At 53.3% G+C, this 19,501-nt stretch overlaps 1 protein-coding gene across 18 annotated transcripts in view; it reads right to left on the bottom strand.

Moving 5' to 3' along the window:
• Positions 1 to 946: 946 nt before the first annotated feature.
• DHRS7B (dehydrogenase/reductase 7B) overlaps positions 947 to 19,501 on the bottom strand; it is a 43,871-nt gene continuing 25,316 nt past the window's right edge. For 8 of the 18 annotated variants that reach the window (XM_069543069.1, XM_069543083.1, XM_069543070.1 and 5 more), the window contains 6 exons: positions 12,525 to 12,703; positions 8,198 to 8,307; positions 5,335 to 5,551; positions 4,902 to 4,994; positions 2,732 to 2,884; positions 947 to 1,399 (listed from right to left, as the gene is read on the bottom strand). In XM_069543069.1, coding sequence (XP_069399170.1) covers positions 1,194 to 1,399; positions 2,732 to 2,884; positions 4,902 to 4,994; positions 5,335 to 5,551; positions 8,198 to 8,307; positions 12,525 to 12,703 — 958 coding nt within the window. In that variant the 3' untranslated portion in view covers positions 947 to 1,193. Of the gene's footprint in view, positions 1,400 to 2,731; positions 2,885 to 4,901; positions 4,995 to 5,334; positions 5,552 to 8,197; positions 8,308 to 12,524; positions 12,704 to 14,222; positions 14,386 to 19,501 lie in introns of all 18 variants that reach the window. The other 10 variants (XM_069543080.1, XM_069543071.1, XM_069543079.1 and 7 more) reach the window with 2 other exon arrangements.

Genomic DNA, 19,501 nt, shown 5'->3' with positions numbered 1-19,501 from the left:
GGCCCAGCCCCTCCCAGAGGAGCCTCATGTCTCACCTGGGCCTCTGTTCAAGGAGCACTGCCCAGGGCTGCTCGGGTGGGGCGGGGCAAGGCCAGGCCTGCCAGCCTCTGGGTCTCTGCTGAGTTTGCCTAGAGAGCTGGGGCCTGGGGTCTGTTGTCCAGGTTCTGATTTAGGAAAACAAACTAATGCCTGTGTCTTTTTTTAAGCATTGAAGCTGTCCTGCTGTGGACCCTGAGTTCAACCTGCTGCCCCAGGCTGAGGGAAGACTTCCCCTCGCCTTCCACCAAAGAGGGGGCCCTGCCACCCCAAGACTCTGCTCAGGCCCCCCTGAGGACACATGTGTGAGTGACACCTGGAGTTTCAGAGGGTCCCTCGGGAAGGTCAGATACCGGAGGGAGAAGGTGCAGGGGAGGCATTGAGGTGCATGGGGCGACGGGGCCATTTGTTTACCGGGGGAGAGCCAAAGATTTTAGAACAGTTAGAGAAACTCTGACTTAATTCCAAGAGGCCTGGGAATGCTAGTCTTCAGCTGGGTGGCATATGGTCCACAGGTAACCTGGCAGTGATTTGGACCTCGTGTCCACCGTGCAGTGCCCACCACTGGAACGGAGTGGGGGCCAGATCTGGAAAGGGAGCCTGACTCTGCCTGCAGACCAGACTTGGGGGAGGTGGCCAGAGGCAGACAAACAGCGGCCACGTCAGGGCAGCTGAGCAGAAGCTGTCACTGAAACAAGCCTGGTGCAGGAGGGCAGCTTCCACGCACTGAACAACAGGGAGGCCAGTCACATGCTGACATCTGCTGCGTTGACCAAGACATTGGGGGTCCCGTCAACAGTGTGAAGGCCGCTGCCTCCTCCCTGAGAACCAGGTTCAGGTGACATGAGGGTGTCTTCTGGCCCTAAGATGCAGAGGCTGAGGTATGAAAGAGGCGTAGTTCTGCCTGCCCTCGGGGACCACAGCTCTCAGGCTCCTTCCTTTATTTCATGTCCCAGAGTTTAGACCCTCCACCTGGAGGAAGCTGTCCCGCACCCTTCTTGGTTCCCAGACGTCCTCCTAGTTCCCGTCCCCCACCAGCAGGCCTGGCCAGGGGTCCGCAGGGAAAGCGCATCTCCCTCCTTCCCCACCCATGAGGCAGAAGTCCAACACAGTCCCCATGGAGCGGTGACTGCCCCACCTGCCCACCAGGACAGGCACTAGCTGTGCTTGGACTTCCGCTCCTTCCTGGCCCGGGAGGCCATGAGTCTGAAGAAGAGCCCAGGAGCCAGAGTTCGAAGGTAAACAGCCAGGGAAGGCATCAGGTCGGCCAGCACCACATCCTTCTTCTTCTTCCCCAGAGCAGCCAGGATGTCTTGGGCCACCTGCACAGGACTTCGGCCCTGGGCTGTGGTCTCATCCATCACTGAAATGAAACAGGAAACTCACTGAGCTTGGGGGCAGAAGCCCCAAGGAGGACCTGAGTCAACTCTGGACACTGGGTCCCCCAGGGAGCTCTCCCAGGGGCTTGGGCAGCAGGTGCAGCGACCGTCCCTGCAGTCCAAGGAGGGAGGTGGACAGCTCAGAACTCCGGTCCATAGCCAGGGGGTGCCCAGCAGATGCTCCCTCACTCCCTGACCTGGGGCATTTCAGCCAGTTGGGGCAACCAGTGACTAAGGGTGCTGTGCCAGGGCAGGGGGCCAGGTGGGTGGGAGGGCTGCAGAGTACTCTGGCTGGAGTGAGAGGAGCGAGGCAGGTGGCAGGGCCTCTGTCTTAGGTGTATGGGTGACAGGCAGGAAGGAAGCCTTGGTTTGTTTTGTGGACCAGAACTCAATGCAGGGAGGGGCACAAGATGTTACTTTTTCCCTTGTCACTGGTGAACTGTGCCCACAAAGCAGGAGCAGCAGGCAGAGGGGAGGCCACCCACAGCCATGGTACTGCCCAGCTTCCTCCACCATCAACACAGAACAGTAGGTTTCTGGTGGCTGCTCATTTTTAAATGCCACAGAGGAAATTTTTAAGAAAGATTCTTGGGACTGGTGGTGCCGTGGTTAAGACTCTACTTCAATGCTGGAGGCATGGGTGCAATCCCTGGTCAGGGAACTAGATGTCACAAGTCATGGGGCGTGGCCGCCATCCTGGGAATAAATACATATGAACTTACCCAGCCCCGTGCCTCTGTACGGCTTCTGCTGCCTTGCTGAGTGAGGGGGCTGCTGTCCTGGGCATGGGTGGTCTTGGTTCAGGCTTGGCCAGGAGGCCTCTAATGAACACCCAGCATGCTCCCAGGAGGCAGGCCCCGAGCAAGCGCAGGAAGGCAACTCATGTGGGTCCACCAGCTGGGGAGGCAAAAGCCAGCTGGTCCTGGTTGGCCCCACCTGCACACTGAGCCTTGCCGATCCAGCCACTAGTGCTGACGGCAGGTCAGCTCTGTGCTGTCTTTGGCCTCTGCCTACCCCTGAAGTCTTGTCCTCCCAACACTGCAGGGGAACCTCACGGGAAGAGACCTGGCCTGGTCACTTTAGCACTAACAGCGGGCTAGCTGGAGTCCTGTCAGCGTCTCCCAAGCGCTGGTGTGGGCTTGTTCCCACAACTTCCTCCAGCCTGCAGGGTTCAGGGTAGAGATGGTTGGTGCTGAGGTTGGTCATCAGTATATATGACCAGCTTCACAATGTCAGGTGGTTTAAACTGATACTCTGAATGAAAACTGCAAGATGCTCAGGGAGCTTTCACAGAGGAACGCACGCTGGGGCCTTACCTCCATACTTGGACCCGTCAGCTGTGACTGCATTAAGGGAGAGATTGGTGTTGATGTAGCCGGGACTGATGACCGTCACCTCGATGTCATGCTGTTCCACCTCAGCCCGCAGACAGTCAAAGAAGGCCTGGGTTGCATGCTTGGAGGCCGCGTCTGCAAAGTTCGGTGACCAGGGAGGGTAGGATGATGCCCGTCAGGACCCTGAACAGGAGGGCATCAGGTCTCCCACTCCAGTTCAGGGAATACCCTGTGCATCTTAACGTACATGTACTCACACAGAACACGACATAGCACATACGGTCAAAGGTTCATGGGCATTCTTGCTCCTGCAAGTTCTAAGTGTGAATTTAATCTAAATTAAAAGTTTAAAGTCGACTGTGTAAAACATTCAGATAGTTCAGAAGAAACTAAAGGAGGAAAGTGAAAGTCCTCCCCACACCTTCAGCGCAGTGCCTCAGAGGGGCCAGGCTGCTGGTGTCTCACGCCAGCCAGACCCCTGCACACACGGGGGCATGGCCACAGGCTGCCCCTGTGGCCCATGTTACTCGTGCTCAGGGTTCTCCGTGTGTGGAAGGCTGGCTGGGCAGCCGCCGTGTGGCTCAGGGTCACAGCCACAGAACGGGCTCAGCGTTGTTTTAGGTTTCATCACTGAAAATGAATGTCCAGGGATGCTCCCTGCCTGCATGGCAGCACGTGTGTAAACCCACGCCAGGCCTCAAGCCTGTCAGCTCCCCTGGGGCAGCCTCGTGTGGAAGAGTCCCCAGAGTTCCGCGTGCTCACCTCCTGGATCCTCCCACCTGGCCTCACAACAGCCCCAAGAGGATGAAGCGCCCCCCACCCCCAAACTTCACGACTGGGGAGCGCTGCCTGTGGGTTGGCCAGTGCGCCCAGGAGGCACCACCTTGTCCAGCCTGGGCGTTACGAAGCTTCCTGACCAAGTGTGACTTACGCAGTCACAGCCAAGAGGACGATAAAATTCAGAAAGACCAAATCCAGTGACATCTAGAAACAACTCGGTACAAAGAGCAGTGTGAACACCCCCACCCCCACCCCCGAATGCCTGGTGTGGCCCCTGCTGTCAGCTGTGATGCCCCACACATTTCCTGAGGAAGCCACCCACCAGCCCAGGACAAGTGTGGACATGGCATCCCCAGGCGTCTCAGGGCATCCTGAGTGTGGCCGCGGGGGTGAGGGAGCTGGTTTGGGCTCACAAGCCCCACAGCTGGCCCTGGATACACGCTTGCACCAGGAGCACTGGGCTGCGTCCAGTTCTGATGGGCTCCCTGTCCAGCTGAGGGTGCCATGTGGCCATCCTCGCCAGGCTTTGCCCCTCCCCTCCACACGCCCTCTCCCCTCCACATACCCCCTCCTCACAGCTGCCTCAGGTATCGGGGGTTGGGGAGCTCGGTTACAACAGTGTTTCCTTGCAGACAGTGAACCAAAGAATGCAGTTACCAGGACAGTTTAGAGGTAATTGTGACATTACCTCTAACATTCTTAAACGAAAGTAGAATCTGCCTGCTGGTGCCCCATGATGGTGCAGTCCCACCATCCTGGCACAGCTGTGCACACTGGGAGGTGAGTCTAAACTGAGGTTGAGCTGGCAGTATTCCCACTTTCTGGAACTAATCTTACTGAAACCCTCTCACAGCGAGTGAGTGCCCAGAGAGAAACGCTGAAGGGTGCTGCACGCAGCACATCCCTGCTGCTGGCCACTGAGGAAGGCAGTCCCCTCAGGCACCCAGACAACTCCCGAGTTACATGACGCCCATCCGCTCAGCAAGTAGGGAACTGAGTGGAAAGATACTGTCAAGCGGGATAATGGAAGCACAGAACTGCATATCAGGGCCCCAGCGCTGCACGTCTCATCACACGCAGAACTCTGGGGGCGTGTGCAGTAACCAGACGGAGGGGCAGCACCTGTGGGCTGATGGTGGTGGTGGCACTGGGAGGGGGCCTGGCACGCGGTCACACGTGGCGTGAGGAGTGGAGCTGAGACTGAGCCCAGGCTTCTGCTCAGGGGCGCACACCTCTCAGGTCCCCACATGCTCTGTGCTGAGCGTCCCTCTCGTGTCTGAATTCTGGACCAGGAGCCTGCTGTCTTCACAACAGGGGTAAACAGCAATGGACGTGGGGGCAGGAGCGTCTGACAGGAGGAGGAAGCACTCACACGCAGATCGGAAAGGCAGGCTGATCTTGCCCTGGATGCTGCTGATCGCAACCACGTGGCCCTGGCGCCGTCTGATCATGGCAGGCAGGAGCGCTGTGGGGAGAAGGCAGAGGTCACCGTTGCTCACATGGAGAGCCTGGGGAGGGCCACATCTGAGAGTGCTCAGCCCCCTGTGCCCTGCTGTGAGAACCGTGGCAGGACGACAGCATGCCTCTGCTGTGCCCTGCCTGCACCCGGTAGGTCGCCAAACACAGTGGGATGTGGAGGCAGCAACACAGCGCAGGCCCGGGCCCAGAAAAGCCAACCCTGAGTCACAAGGACAGCACTGACCCCAGGGTGGAGTAAGACAGCAGGTCCAGGAAGGAGGAGCCACAGGAAATGGAAACAATGCCAGCCTGCCTGGGCGCTTCTCCCTTCTGACCCAAGGCCTTACCCTTTGTCAGAGCTACTGGACCAAAGTAGTTTGTCTCCATCACCCTCTTGTCCACGTCTGGGCTGGTGTCCACAATGGCGCCTCGGTAGCTGATCCCAGCATTATTGATGAGCACGTCCACGTGGCCAAAGCACTGCAGGATCTCAGAGGCAGCCCCTGCTATGGCCCCAGGGTCTGCGAGGTCGAAGGCCACCGTGTAAGGCTTGTGTGTCTGCACCTGGTCAAGTGCGACAGAAGCCAAACATACCTCAGAGTGATGGTCTGGCCTGGCTCCTCATGGTGGGGGCGGCCTAGCGTGAAGGACAGGCTGCAGCTTCCCTGAAGAACGTGGCCTGCCCGTCATGCTCACACCTGACCTGGGCAGCGCTGTGGGCAGGGGTCACAGACGAGGTGAGCAGGGCCCCCTCCACCCTGGGCCAGCAGGACGCTGTACACTGTCCCATGTTACAGGGCTGCTATGCCTCTCAAGCCAAAGTCAGTTTATTCACAAAACACTGTTATACACTCCTATGTGCCCCATGCTGGAGACAGTAAAAGCAAGGCAGACACATCTCTGTCCCAAAGCATCTGGGCTCATGGGAAAGACTGACACACTAAAGCTGTAAAGAACATCGCAAGAAGAAAATGACCAGTGGACATTCTGACTCAGAGGATGCCCTGAACCTACGCAGATGAGGGAGGGGTGTGGAGTCGGAGAGGATGCGCAGGAGCTGCCCTCTGCCTGGACATTTCAATGGCAGCGACTCAGCTCTGAGGTCAAACTCTTGGAACACTTGCAGCTTCCAGGGGGCCTGCTCAGCCAGCAAAGTATAGAAAATGTTGCCTGATTTCAACCATAAGCTCTGTGAAGAGAAGCTGTGAGAAAGGCAACCCACATTTCTCGTGCAGCTTCAGAAGCCAAGGAAGACCCTGTCTCCCAAACACTGGGGCTGTGTTCCAATGGTGGATGCTGTTCTGATGGCCAATCTGTGTCTTCTTGTCCTGGCTGCAGGATACAAGATTAATACAAAACACCCAGCCAATGTTTCTACATACCAACAATGAATAATCTGAACAGGGTATTAGGTGAGCAAGACCATTTATAATAGCAGCTAAGAGAATTAAACCCTTAGGAATAAATCTAACTAAAGAGGTGAAAGATTTGTACATGGAAGGCGGTAAGACACATGATAAAAATGAAAATTTAAACACATGAAAAGACATCCCATGTTCATGGACTGGAAGACTGAACACTATTAAGGTGACAGTACTATCCAAAGTGATCTAGACTCAACACACTTCCTATTAAAATCTCAATGCCATTTTTGTCAGGAAAAAAAAATCCTAAAATCCATATAGAAGTGCAGTGGCTATTCAGGAATAGCAGAACAATTTTGGAGACAAGAGCAAAGTTGGAAGATTCACACTTTCAGCCTTTGAAACTTACTACTGAACTACGTGGATTAAAATAGTATGGTACTGACATAAGGACAGGCATATAGATCAGTGGAACAGAATAAAGTATTCAGAAATAAACCCTCAAATTTAGATTTTTGACAAGGTTGCCAAGGCCATTCAAGAGGGACAGGAACTCTGGACAAACTAGATATCCACGTGCAAAAGAATGAAGCTTGAGTCCTACCCATCACCATGTACAAACATGGCCTCAAGGGCTTCTCTGGTGGTCCAAGGGTTAAGAACCCGCCTGCCAATGCAGGAGGAGGAGACTCAGTTTTGATCCCTAAGTCAGGAAGATCTCGTGAAGGAAACAGCAACCCACTCCAGTATTCTTGCCTGGAAAATCCCATGGATAGAGGAGCCTGGCGGGCTACAGTCCATGGCATCACAAAGAGTCAAACATGACTGAGCACACACACTCAATATCTAGGATATACACAGAACTCCTCAACAACAACCTGATTAAAAATCAGGAACAGGACTTGAACTGACATTTCTCCAATTGAGATATATAAATAAGCACATGAAAAGATGCTCAACACCACCTGTAATTAGGGAAATGCAAGTCAAAACCACAGCGAGATTCCACTTATATCTCCTAGGACAGGATAGTTAAGAAACAGAAAACAGCAAGTGCCGGATGTGAAGTCAGGACCCTTGTGCAGTGCTGGTGGGACTGTAACTTGGTGCAGCTGCAGTGGAAAACGGTTTGCAGTTCCTCAAAAGGTTAAACTAAATCTACCACAGACCCTGCCATTCCACTCCCAGGGATGTCCAAAACAGCTGAAAGCAGGGACTGGAGCGGACACACGTCCATCTGGGTCCACATCGGCATCATTCACAATCGCCCAAGGTGGGGATGCCTTGCAGTGCGCCAAGAAAATGGACAGACCAAGTGTAGGACATCTGTATTCACAACGGAATACCAGTCCCTCAGAAAGAAGAAAGAAGTTCGGACACATGCTGTAAGGTAGATGAACCCTGAAGACACTGCGCTTAGAGAAACAGCTAGTCATAGAAAGACAGATAGTTTAATTTTATGAGGTATCTAGAATAGACATTTCCAGGGACTGGAAAGCGGAGGAAAAAGTGGATCGTTTAAGTGGGAACCCAAGTTTTGTTGGGGACAGACAGGTGATCGTTAGAAACGTGGTGCATGCACTCACTATCACTGAACTGTAAGCTTGTAAGAGGTTAAAATGATAAATATGTGTATTCGCCCACAAATAAAACTTTAAAAGTCATTGCCAACCTCCCACCACCAAAAAGAGATGAACAGGTACTGGGGGGGATGGGGAGAACTCGCAGAGAGACCTCTCTAAGCACGCAGTGGTACAGAGGGGTGGGAATGAGCCCAGTCTACTGTGAAGACCCGCAGAGGACGGGCTGCACCTCTTCCCCAGGCAAGTCCCCCAGGCTCACTCACCTCCGGAGCCCAGGAAGCAGCAAGTTCTCGGCTGAGCTCCTCCAGGGCCTCAGCATTCCGGCCACAGAGCACCAGCCTAGCACCAGCAGCGTGAAAAACTCTGGCACATTCTAGGGGACAAGAAAGCAGCCTGTCGTCTGGGCAGACCCAGGCCTTCGGCCCCGTCAGCTCAGCTCCCAGTTCCCCAGCCTCAAACCGCGGGCTGTTTCTTCCCCAAGCATCGGTACTAGCCCCGCCATGGAGGGGTGTGGGGTTGGGAGTCAGGGCCCTCGCAGAGCCGTCTTCACGGCTGCAACCCATCCATGTGCAGGAGGGAGGCTAGAGCCGGGGGACAGACTGTTGGGTACCAGGCTCAGGATTTTCCAACAGTCTTCAGCTCTGACCCCCACTGTGAGCAGGATTCCCACTGTCACTGCAAAGAAGCTCCGTGGGGCAAGGGATGTACCCAACAGTCAGCAGCGCCGGAACAGCTCCCCTGCACCCCCTCACCGAGGACAGTGGTTTGCTGTCACCTCAATACAACAGGCACATGTCTGCCAGGAGCGCTTCTGTGGACACAGGACTCTGGTGAGAGGGGGTGGGGAGACCCCCCCCAGACCCCCGCCCCAGGGCTGTTCCTCCTGAGATTGCCCAGGCCCAAGGGCTCACAGACACATGCTCTCTGCACACTACACTGCTCAGTTGTGTCCAACTCTCTGTGACCCCACGAACCGTAGCCTGCCAGGCTCCTGTCCATGGGATTCTCCAGGCAAGAATACCACAGTGGGTTGCCATTTCCTCTCCACACAGTTAAGACAAAGTGGGGAGGCTGACAGCCTTGCAAGGAGGTTAAAGAACAGCAGGGGGACAATAAGGGGGACATCATTTTAAAATGATCAGGGGCAGGGGGGTGAGACCAAGCTCCTCTGAGTCACTAGAGCATCCAGGTGACAACTAAGACCATGGCAGGGCAGAGTCTGAAACTGCCTGGGCACCTGTCTTCATCAGCATTCTTTGGAGGCAAAGCAAAAAGCAGGCTTGTCAGGAGGGTTCCAGGCAGCTCAGAAATTCAGAGAAGGAGCTGAACGGTCCAGACAGGGGGACAGGAGTGGGCTGCACAGGGTCCCAGGCAGCAGGAGCCCAGCTCTCTGAATGCTGGCAGGTCCCTTCCCCACTTTATCCCCCAGCCTCTCCACAGAGGGGATGGGGCTGCAGACAACTCTGGGTTCCCACAGACACCACTCCCCAGCCACACAAGGGGGCCTCTGACCCATTCCCTCCAAGCTCTGGTGTCAGAAGTCGAGGGAAGGGCCAGATTGGCCATGGTGGGGGCAGAATCACCAGGACTGGGCCAGCCAGGGTTACCTGGGAACCCCAAGACCACAATGGGAAGGGCGGCAGGAGCAAGGAGTGATGCCCCAAACACAGCCGAGTGGTGACTACCGCGAAGCTCAAAGCCCCTAGGTCAAGAGGACGGACTCAGTCTCCCTGAGAGGCCTCCACATCCTCACTTCCCTCTTGTGAGGACTGAGCGCATCACAGCAGCCTCAGGCAGACAGAAAGTGCCAGCCAGGGCTAAGTGTGTTTCTAAGCCGCCGCCTTAGACTGCTCAAGGGACATCCCTGGTGGTCCACTGATTAGGACTCCCCACTTCCACTTCAGGGGGCGACCGTTTAATCCCTGGTTGGGGAATTAAGATCCCCCATGCCATGCCGCAAGGCCAAAAAATAAAGTAAAAAACTGGATGTTGGCAAAAATGGAAACATGGGGTTTAAAGGGTCACAGCCTTTCCTCACTGGAGGTCTGGCCTCGCTCAGGTGCCCATGAGCAGGTCTGTGCAGCCCCCACCGCCCCAGCTAACCATGCAGCCACCCTAGGTATCAAACTGAGTCTTGGGCCCAGCGGTCAAGTGGAGGCTTAGTGCTGTGGGCTCACAGGAGGGGCACGGATCCAGGGATGGAGGAGGCTCTGGGGTCCAGGCGACATCCTTCCCCGGCCAAAGTGAGGGCCTAATGCCAGCATCCCTCAGGAAAGGAGGGAGGAGGTTCCGGGTGACAACGCCCTCCTTCCAGACACAGCTCCTCCAGCAGTCTCACTCGCTCCCCTGATCCAGGTGGAGCTTTCTGGAAGGAGGTTCAGGTCGTGTGGTGTCATCTTCCCTGAAGCCCACCCTGACCAAAGGCTCAAACCCAGACTGAGTCGAGCCCCTGCTCTGGCCCTGGGTGGGCTGCTTGGGTCACAGCCCAGATGAGTCTCCTTGGGTGAGGTGGGGTAGGGGTGGGGGTGCTCTCGCAGAGACCCTCAGCGTTCCCGAGGCCAGTTTCCTACCATTCCCAAAGCCCTGCTGGCTTCCTCATCCTGTTTCATCCTGACCTGACCACCACAGGGGACATTCTGTGAGCTGCCACCAAGACATAAGGTGGGCGACACAGGGGTCCACACGGCTTTGGAGACTCTCATCCACGTTGCAGCGAAACAAAGGGAGGAAATTAGAGCTTGTTCAGGAGTGACGGGGATGCAAACAACAGACTGGGTAGAAAAGCTGATCGAGAGGAAGAAGGGTGGAGGGAGAAGCAGCACACTTATCTCGGCTGCCAGCCCGTCCCCAGGCCTCTAGCCCTGCTGGCTCATAGCCCCCCAGCTGCTCACAGCCGCAGAACCAAGATGTGTCCCTTCACCCGGCGCCCTGTGATCCACAGGACAAGCCGGCAGACACAGCAGGAGGAACACGGAGGGCCGTCTGAGCGCCCGGCACGTCTGCCAGGCCTCCAGGTGGCCGACGTGGGCAGAGCCACGAGGGTGGGCGAGGTCTCCCCCCCACAACCCATGGGCAGTGGCCAAGGGGTGTCTGTACCGAGGCCGGAGGGGAAGAGACACACGGCCTCCTGGCCCTCTGACGAGACCCAGGAAACAGCAGGAAGAGCAGTCACTCAAGGCCACACAGGCCCCAGGGCTGCAGGAGGAAACAGGGCGAAGGGAGGACGGCCTCTCCCCTGCGCATGCGCACGCTGGCCCCGCAGCCCGCCTCTCCCGCGCAGCCAACCCTCAGGTGCTCCTCAAGGACGTTTGAAAAACGCTTCTCTGCTGCGAAGCTGAGGCCGCTAAGAATCTATATTTAGAGCTGAGTAAGGTCAGAGGCTCGGCTGTGGCTTGGGGCCGGGAGATCTGATGACAGACCTCAGGTCACCCCGAAGACCTCAGCTGAACACCATGCTGGCGCACGCACGGACCCCTGCCCCCCGAGGCCTGCAGGCCCCCTGGCCACCAGCAGTCCAGTCCTCATCTGCTCCCCCACGTTCCTGCAGTCCCCGCACAGCCCTGCTACTCTGGGCCCTTCCTGCCCCCGTCGCCACCTCCCCAGGGAGAGGAGACGCGGGCTCCCATTTGGCTTTGGGTTTCTGCCTACAGATCCCAGGAGGAGTCACGCCTTCTCTGAGTGTGTGGAGGACTCGGGAGATGAGCCCGAGCCAGCACACACCTGGGTGCCGTGCCTGCTGGCTGCGGGGAACACTTGGGGTACACACGGGCAGAAGTCCCTCCTCTCTGCAGGACCTGGGCGCCCCGAGGGGAGGACCCTGCCTCCCATCATCTGTCCCAGCACGTGGTGGGAGACACAAAGGTGCTGGGTATACCCCACCGCAAGGCGCCTCTCGGCCTCGTTCCACGGAACTGAGCGCCAGCATGGGGAGTATGTAGGGTGGCATGGCACACGTGCAGACTCCAACAAACCTGCACCAGCACACTCTGCTGACGGCAGCCTGGGACCCAGAAGCCCCATGTGGATCTAGAACCAGACTAGAACCAAGCTTAACTGGAGACCGGATAAGGAACAGCTGATGCCTCACTGATGCTGTCCTGATCTGCCCAGATACAGCTGGAGGCCCCGTGAAGAGCAGCAAGGAGAAGGTGACTCCAGAGCCTTAAACCAGGGATGTGGATGAATCCAGTAAAGACCCTCAGAGAAGCAAAAACATTCTTCAATTCAATGGACATGAGTTTGAGCAAACTGGAAGACGGTGAAGGACAGGGAAGCCTGGCGTGCTGCAGTCCATCTCTGGGGACCTCTTTGGGGTCACAAAGAGTCGGACATGAAGGAGCGACTGAACAACAACTGGGAAGCTGGGTGCCGCCACATACAGACGCCCACCTCCACAATGACCGGCACTGAGGCCGCCCCGGACACGTGTGTGGCCTTCTCCCTGGCTGCCACCTCCAGCCCTGGTGCTCCCACGGCCTTTTCCTCCTGGACGAGGGACAGAGAGGCCCTCGCTGCCCAGTCACCAACCGACCTCACGTGTCTGCACCCGCGCCCCTGGCCGCTCCCCAACAGCACTGCCCCACGACCCACCTCGGCCCAGGCCCGACGTGGCGCCAGTGATGACCACCACGGCGTTCCGGATGTAGGCCCTCATGCGCAGCCACTGAAGCAGCTTGAAGAGGCTGAAGAGGCCCACGCAGCCCAGTAGCAGGGGCAGAATGGCTGTGGAGGTGATGAAGTCCATGACCCGTGCCCTCAGCAGACTCTTCCTGGAAGAACAAAGCACATAAATTAGTGACGAGCTGGGGGGATGCCAGGGACTTGGCCACCCTCTGCCCCTGAGTCTGACACAGACCCCAGATCCTGCATCTGGGCCTCAGTTCTGAGCCCAGCAGGATCTCCCCAGGCCCCACACCCCATGTGGACCGTTCAGCGGGGTAGAACCAGTTTCCTCTCTGTAGGGACACAAGTGGGCATCGCAGGCTGAGCTGGGTGGCTGAGGACCCGCTCCTGGAGTGTGTCAGCACCCACCGGAGTCCCCTCAGAAACCTGTTTCGAGGAAATTGATACCACACTTTTCATTCCAATCCCAAAGAAAGGCAATGCCAAAGAATGTTCAAACTACCGCACACTTGCACTCATCTCACATGCTAGTAAAGTAATGCTCAAAATTCTCCAAGCCAGGCTTCAGCAATATGTGAACTGTGAACTTCCTCATGTTCGAGCTGGTTTTAGAAAAGGCAGAGGAACCAGAGATCAAACTGCCAACATCCGCTGGATCATAGAAAAAGCAAGAGAGTTCCAGAAAAACATCTATTTTTGCTTTATTGACTATGCCAAAGCCTTTGACTGTGTGGATCACAATAAACTGTGGAAAATTCTGAAAGATGGGAATACCAGACCACCTGACCTGCCTCTTGAGAAATCTGTATGCAGGCCAGGAAGCAACAGTTAGAACTGGACATGGAACAACAGACTGGTTCCAAATAGGAAAAGGAGTACGTCAAGGCTGTATATTGTCACCCTGCTTATTTAACTTATATGCAGAGTACATCATGAGAAACGCTGGACTGGAAGAAACACAAGCTGGAATCAAGATTGCCGGGAGAAATATCAATAACCTCAGATATGCAGATGACACCACCCTTATGGCAGAAAGTGAAGAGGAACTAAAAAGCCTCTTGAGGAAAGTGAAAGAGGAGAGTGAAAAAGTTGGCTTAAAGCTTAACATTGAGAAAACGAAGATCATGGCATCCAGTCCCATCACTTCATGGGAAATAGATGGGGAAACAGTGGAAACAGGGTCAGACTTTATTTTAGGGGGCTCCAAAATCACTGCAGATGGTGACTGCAGCCATGAAATTAAAAGACGCTTACTCCTTGGAAGGAAAGTTATGACCAACCTAGATAGTATATTCAAAAGCAGAGACATTACTTTGCCGACTAAGGTCCGTCTAGGCAAGGCTATGGTTTTTCCAGTAGTCATGTATGGATGTGAGAGTTGGACTGTGAAGAAGGCTGAGCGCTGAAGAATTGATGCTTTTGAACTGTGGTGTTGGAGAAGACTCTTGAGAGTCCCTTGGACTGCAAGGAGATCCAACCAGTCCATTCTGAAGGAGATCAGCCCTGGGATTTCTTTGGAAGGAATGATGCTAAAGCTGAAAGTCCAGTACTTTGGCCACCTCATGCAAAGAGTTGACTCACTGGAAAAGACTTTGATGCTGGGAGGGATTGGGGGCAGGAGGAGAAGGGGACGACAGAGGATGATGGCTGAATGGCATCACTGACCTGATGGACGCGAGTCTGAGTGAACTTCAGGAGTTGGTGATGGACTGGGAAGCCTGGCGTGCTGCGGTTCATAGGGTCGCAGAGAGTCGGACACGACTGAGCGACTGAACTGAACTGAATATTGTTTCCAATTCCTGGTATTTGTGAAATGAGAAAAGTTTTTCTGTAAAAAAGGAAAAAGGAAGCCATACAACCCTTACACTCCTCTCAGAAGAGACATCCCCTGGACGGTGTCCTCAGTGGCCATGGGCCTCAGGACGCCCCAAGGGACTCACAGCATGGTGAGCACCCTCTGCGATGGGGGTGCAGACTCAGGCCTGGAGCGGAGGCCCTGCACACTGTGGCCTGTGCCCGCCCAGTGTCCCTGGTGAGCCACGTCCCCCCAAGAATCGGGAGGCCATGGCAGTGGGCACACAGCGTGCACACTGTCCACTCCTTCCAGGACTTCCCCCCCGACTCTCCACACCCCCATGCCCAGAGGGGAGACACGGGCCTAAAGGCACGTTGAGGAGGAGCTGAGGGGAACAGTACCATGCGTGCTGCCCAGAGAAGGTGGCCCCAGGCCCTCCAGGACCATGAGATTAGGGGCTCAGAGAAGAAGGGCTGCAAATCAGAAGGGACTTCAATCATTCGTCAGACTGAATGACTTCAGTGTCCTTGCCCAATCCCAAGCCCTCAGTTCAGTTCAGTCGCTCAGTCATGTCCAATTCTTTGCAATCCCAAGGACTGCAACACGCCAGGCTTCCCTGTCCATCACAAACTCCTGGAGTTTGCTCAAACTCGTGTCCATCGAGTCAGTGATGCCATCCAACCATCTCATCCTCTGTTGTCCCCTTCTCCTGCCTTCAATCTTTCCCAGCATCAGGGTCTTTTCCAATGAGTCAGTTCTTCACATCAGGTGACCAAAGTATTGGAGTTTCAGCTTCAGCATCAGTCCTTCCAATGAACATTCAGGACTGATTTCCTTTAGGATTGACTGGTTTGATCTCTGTGCAGTCCAAGGGACTCTCAAGAGTTTTCTCCAACATCACAGTTCAAAAGCATCAATTCTTCAGCACTCAGCCCCACATATATAAGGATGTGTTTCCCCTCTTCCCATGACAGCACCCACTCTGGTGCCTCAAAGGTGGGCACACATGGAACCCTCAAGGGCCCACCTGTGTGTGTGTGCCTCCGCTGCGCTAACCCTGACGTCCAGGTTTGTGAGGGCCATCCTGATCTACGCTACAGGCTCTGTTCCAATCGGAACTGTCAACGAAGCTACTTCAGTATTCAGATTAACTTTTCACCTGCCTTTCCCATACACCTAAATTCTTAATCAGCATAAAAAATTAACATCCGTGGACAAACGTCTGCAAAAATGACTCTTTCCTATCAACCGCCACTTAATCTACTTGTGAAACACCTCAGCTACTGTCTGCTAAGTGGGCACATTCCCCTCTCACCCAACACTGTGCCAAGCCCACACATGGATGTCCTGGCAATCCAAGTGGCTTCCAAAGCACCTAGCTCTTTACCTGGGTACGACTGGCACCAATGCCTGCCCTCAACTGAACGTTCAGGTGGGGCTGAGCTCCAGAAGCAAGGCGAGGACCTAAAGGTCCTTTGTTTGGCACCTAGGAAGTTCTCAGAGAGGTTCAGTGCAGGCAGGACCGCCTCTGGCACCCATGGATCTGTGGGTGCTGCCTGCGGGCCTTCACAGGGCCCAGCCCTGAAGACTGTGGGTACACTTCCACCCAGCAGAACGGCTATGCAGGAAGAGCTTTATCCCCTTGGCAACCCCAGATCCTCATACCAGGTAGGTCCCAAGAAGAAGCACACTGCTTGGCTCAAAGGACCCAGGCCCAGCCACTGCCCAGGAAGCCCAGGAGGTGGGGATACTGCTTATGGAAGGACAACAGTCTCAGCTTTCCGGAGACCACAGCCCTGTGGAGTCTGCTCATCTCAGGCTTCACTGAAGGCTAAAAGTGAAGCACCAAGCACCAGCACGCAGCCTGTTGCCTCCCAAATTCCGAGACCATCTGCAGAACACGAACACATGGCGGTGGCAGCACAGGGGCTCAAAGACGAGCCCTCGCCCGGCTGGCACAACCTGCTTCGGCCTCTTACCAGCCTGAGTGGGGACCACTCCGCTGGGGTCTTGGCACCCGAGTTTGTAAAGCAAGTTCTGTAAAACAGGTTTGTTACGAAGGATGAATTAGCACATATAAGTATGTGTACGGTCCCTGGCCAAGGGTAAGAGCTCAGTAAACACGACTGGCACCACCAGCAGCATCATGACCCATCACTAACTGAAAGCCCAGGAATCAGTTTCACAGCAATCAGATCTCCAAGGTTGTCTGAAGGGGTCTCTGGTTTATGAAATAAAGGAAACTCATCAAATATTGCTGTAATTTAATGTTTATGACTCATAAACCTCCTGGTTTAATTAAAGTAACAAATAGGAAGAAAGAGACAGAATCCCATATCCCAGACTTCCCTAGTGGTACAGTGGATAGGAATCTGCCTGCCAATACAGGGACACAGGTTCAACCCCTGGTCCCGGAAGATTCCACATGCCATGGCGCAACTAAGTTCGTGCACCACAACCACTGAGCCTGTGCTCTAGAGCCGGGAGCTGCACCTATTGAGCCCACGTGCCCTAACTACTGAAACCCAAGCTCCCTAGAGCCTGTGCTCCACAAGAGGGAAGCCACTGCAATGAGCTCACATACCAAACCAGACAGCAGCCCCAGCTCACCGCAGCTAGACAAAAGCCTGCACCACAATGAAGGCCCAGCACAGCCAAAAATTTAGAAATAAACAAATAATACTGAATATTAACATACAGAAATTGGTTTCATCACTTTACACTAACAATGAAATACCAGAAATGAACAAGCAACCCCTTTAAAAATAGCATGAAACAAATAAAATACAATACTCAGGAATAAACCTGACCAAGGAGGTAGAAGACTTACATGCTGAGAACCATAAAACATTAATAAAGGAAAGAGAAGGTAATTCAAGGAAATGGAAAGATATCCTATGTTCTTCAGTTGGAAGAATATTGTTAAAATGGCCATGCTACACAAACTAATATACAGACTTAATGTGACCCCTATCAATCTACCTATGACATTTTTCACAGAACTAAAACAAATAATCCTAAATCTTATATGGAACCATTAAAGACCCTGAATTGCCAAAGCAATCCTGAAGAAAAAGAACACAGCAGGAGGCATAAACCTCCCAGCCTTCAGATAAAACTACAAAGCTACAGTCATTGAAACAGCATGGTATAGGCACAGAAATAAACACATGAGAAAAGAACACAGGAAAAGAACACAGAGCCCAGAAATAAATTCAAAGACCTATGGACACTTTTCCAGTAAGCGGCCTGAGGTGACCCCTAAAAATGGTGCGCTATTCACTTGACCCAGAAAACCCCACAAAATCATGCAAATCAAGAGGTTCAAATCTTCGTGTTCACTTTAAGAACATTCGTGAAAACTGCCCAGGCCATAAAGGGTATGCATATCCGAAAAGCCACCACGTTTCTGAAGGATGTCACTTTAAAGAAGCAATGTGTGCCATTCCATCATTATAACGGTGGAGTTGGCAGGTGTGCACAGGCCAAACAGTGGGGCTGGACGCAGGGTCAGTGGCCCAGAAAGAGTGCTGAATTTTTACTACACATGCTCAAAAATGCAGAGAGTAATGCTGAACTTAAGGGCTTAGATGTAGATTCTCTGGTCATTGAGCACATCCAGGTGAACAAAGCCCCCAAGATGTGGCGCAGGACTTACAGAGCTCATGGTCGGATAAACCCCTACATGAGCTCTCCCTGCCACATTGAGATGATCCTTACTGAAAAAGAACGGATTGTTCCTAAACCAGAAGAGGTTGCACAGAAGAAAAAGATATCCCAGAAGAAACTGAAGAAACAAAAACACATGGCCTGGGAATAAATGCCGCAAAAAAATAAATGCAAATAAAAGTAAAATAAAAAAAATTATGGACAGTTAATCTTCAACACAGGAGGCAAGAACATACAATATGGGGGGAAAAAAGTATGTTCAGCAAGTGGTGCTGGAAAACCTGAACAGCCACATGTAAATCAATGAAGTTAGAACACATCGCTCACACCATACACAAAAATAAACTCAAAATGACTTACAGATGTGTCTGACTCTTTGTGACCCCATGGACTGTCCATGGAATTCTCCAGGCCGGAACACTGGAGTGGGTAGCCTTTCCTTTCTCCAGGGGATCTTCCCAACCCAGGGACTGAACCCAGGTGTCCCGCATTGCAGGTGGATTCTTTACCAGCTGAGCCACTGGGAAGCCCAAGAATACTGGATTGGGTAGCCTATCCCTTCTCCAGTGGATCTTCCTGACCCAGGAATAGAACTGGGGTCTCCTGCATTGCAGGTGGATTCTTTACCAATTGGGCTATCAGGGAAGCCCAAATATAAGACAGGATACCATAAAACACCTTGAAGAAAACACAGGCCAAACATTCTCTGACATAAATGGTACCAATGTTTTCTTAGGTTAGTCTCCCAAAGAAATAAAAATAAAAGCAAAAATAAACAAATGGGACCTAATCAAACTTACAAGCTTTTGCAGAGCAAAGGAAACCAAAAACAAAATGAAAAGACTGAAAAAAAAAATGGAAAGACTGGGAGAAAATATTTGCAAATGATGTGACCAACAAGGCTTAATTTCCAAAATATATAAACAGCTCACAGAAGTAAATAATAAACAACCCAATCGAAAAATGGGCAGAAGACCTAAATAAACATTTCTCCAAAGAAGACGTCCATGGGTAACAGGCCCATGGAAAGACGCTCATCACCATTAATCATGAGAGAAACGCCAATGAAAACCACAGTGAGGGGCCAACTTTCTCCAGTCAGAAGGGCCATGACTAAAAGGAAACGTTGGAGTGGGTCTGGCGGATAGGGAGCCCTCTTATACTGTTGGTGAGAATGTAAGTTAGTACAGCCTGTATGGAAAACAGTATGGAGGTTCCTCAAAAAATGAAACTAGAGTTTCCATGCAATTCAGCAATCCCACTCCTGGGCATACACCCAGACAAAATTGTAATTCAGAAAGGTACACGCATCGTTAGGTTCAGAGCAGCACTGTTTACAAGATCTGGAAATAACCTAAATGTCCATCAACAGATGAATGGATACAGATGTGGTGTATACACACACACACACACAAACACACACGCAATGGAATATTATTCAGCCACATAAAAAATGAAATAATGCCATTTGCAACAACAC

The sequence above is a fragment of the Ovis canadensis genome, chromosome 11 (genome assembly GCF_042477335.2).
Source record: "Ovis canadensis isolate MfBH-ARS-UI-01 breed Bighorn chromosome 11, ARS-UI_OviCan_v2, whole genome shotgun sequence".
Lineage (NCBI taxonomy): Eukaryota > Metazoa > Chordata > Mammalia > Artiodactyla > Bovidae > Ovis > Ovis canadensis.
The sequence above is the reverse complement of the archived record's forward strand: the minus strand, read 5'-3'. Positions and strand labels throughout refer to the sequence as shown.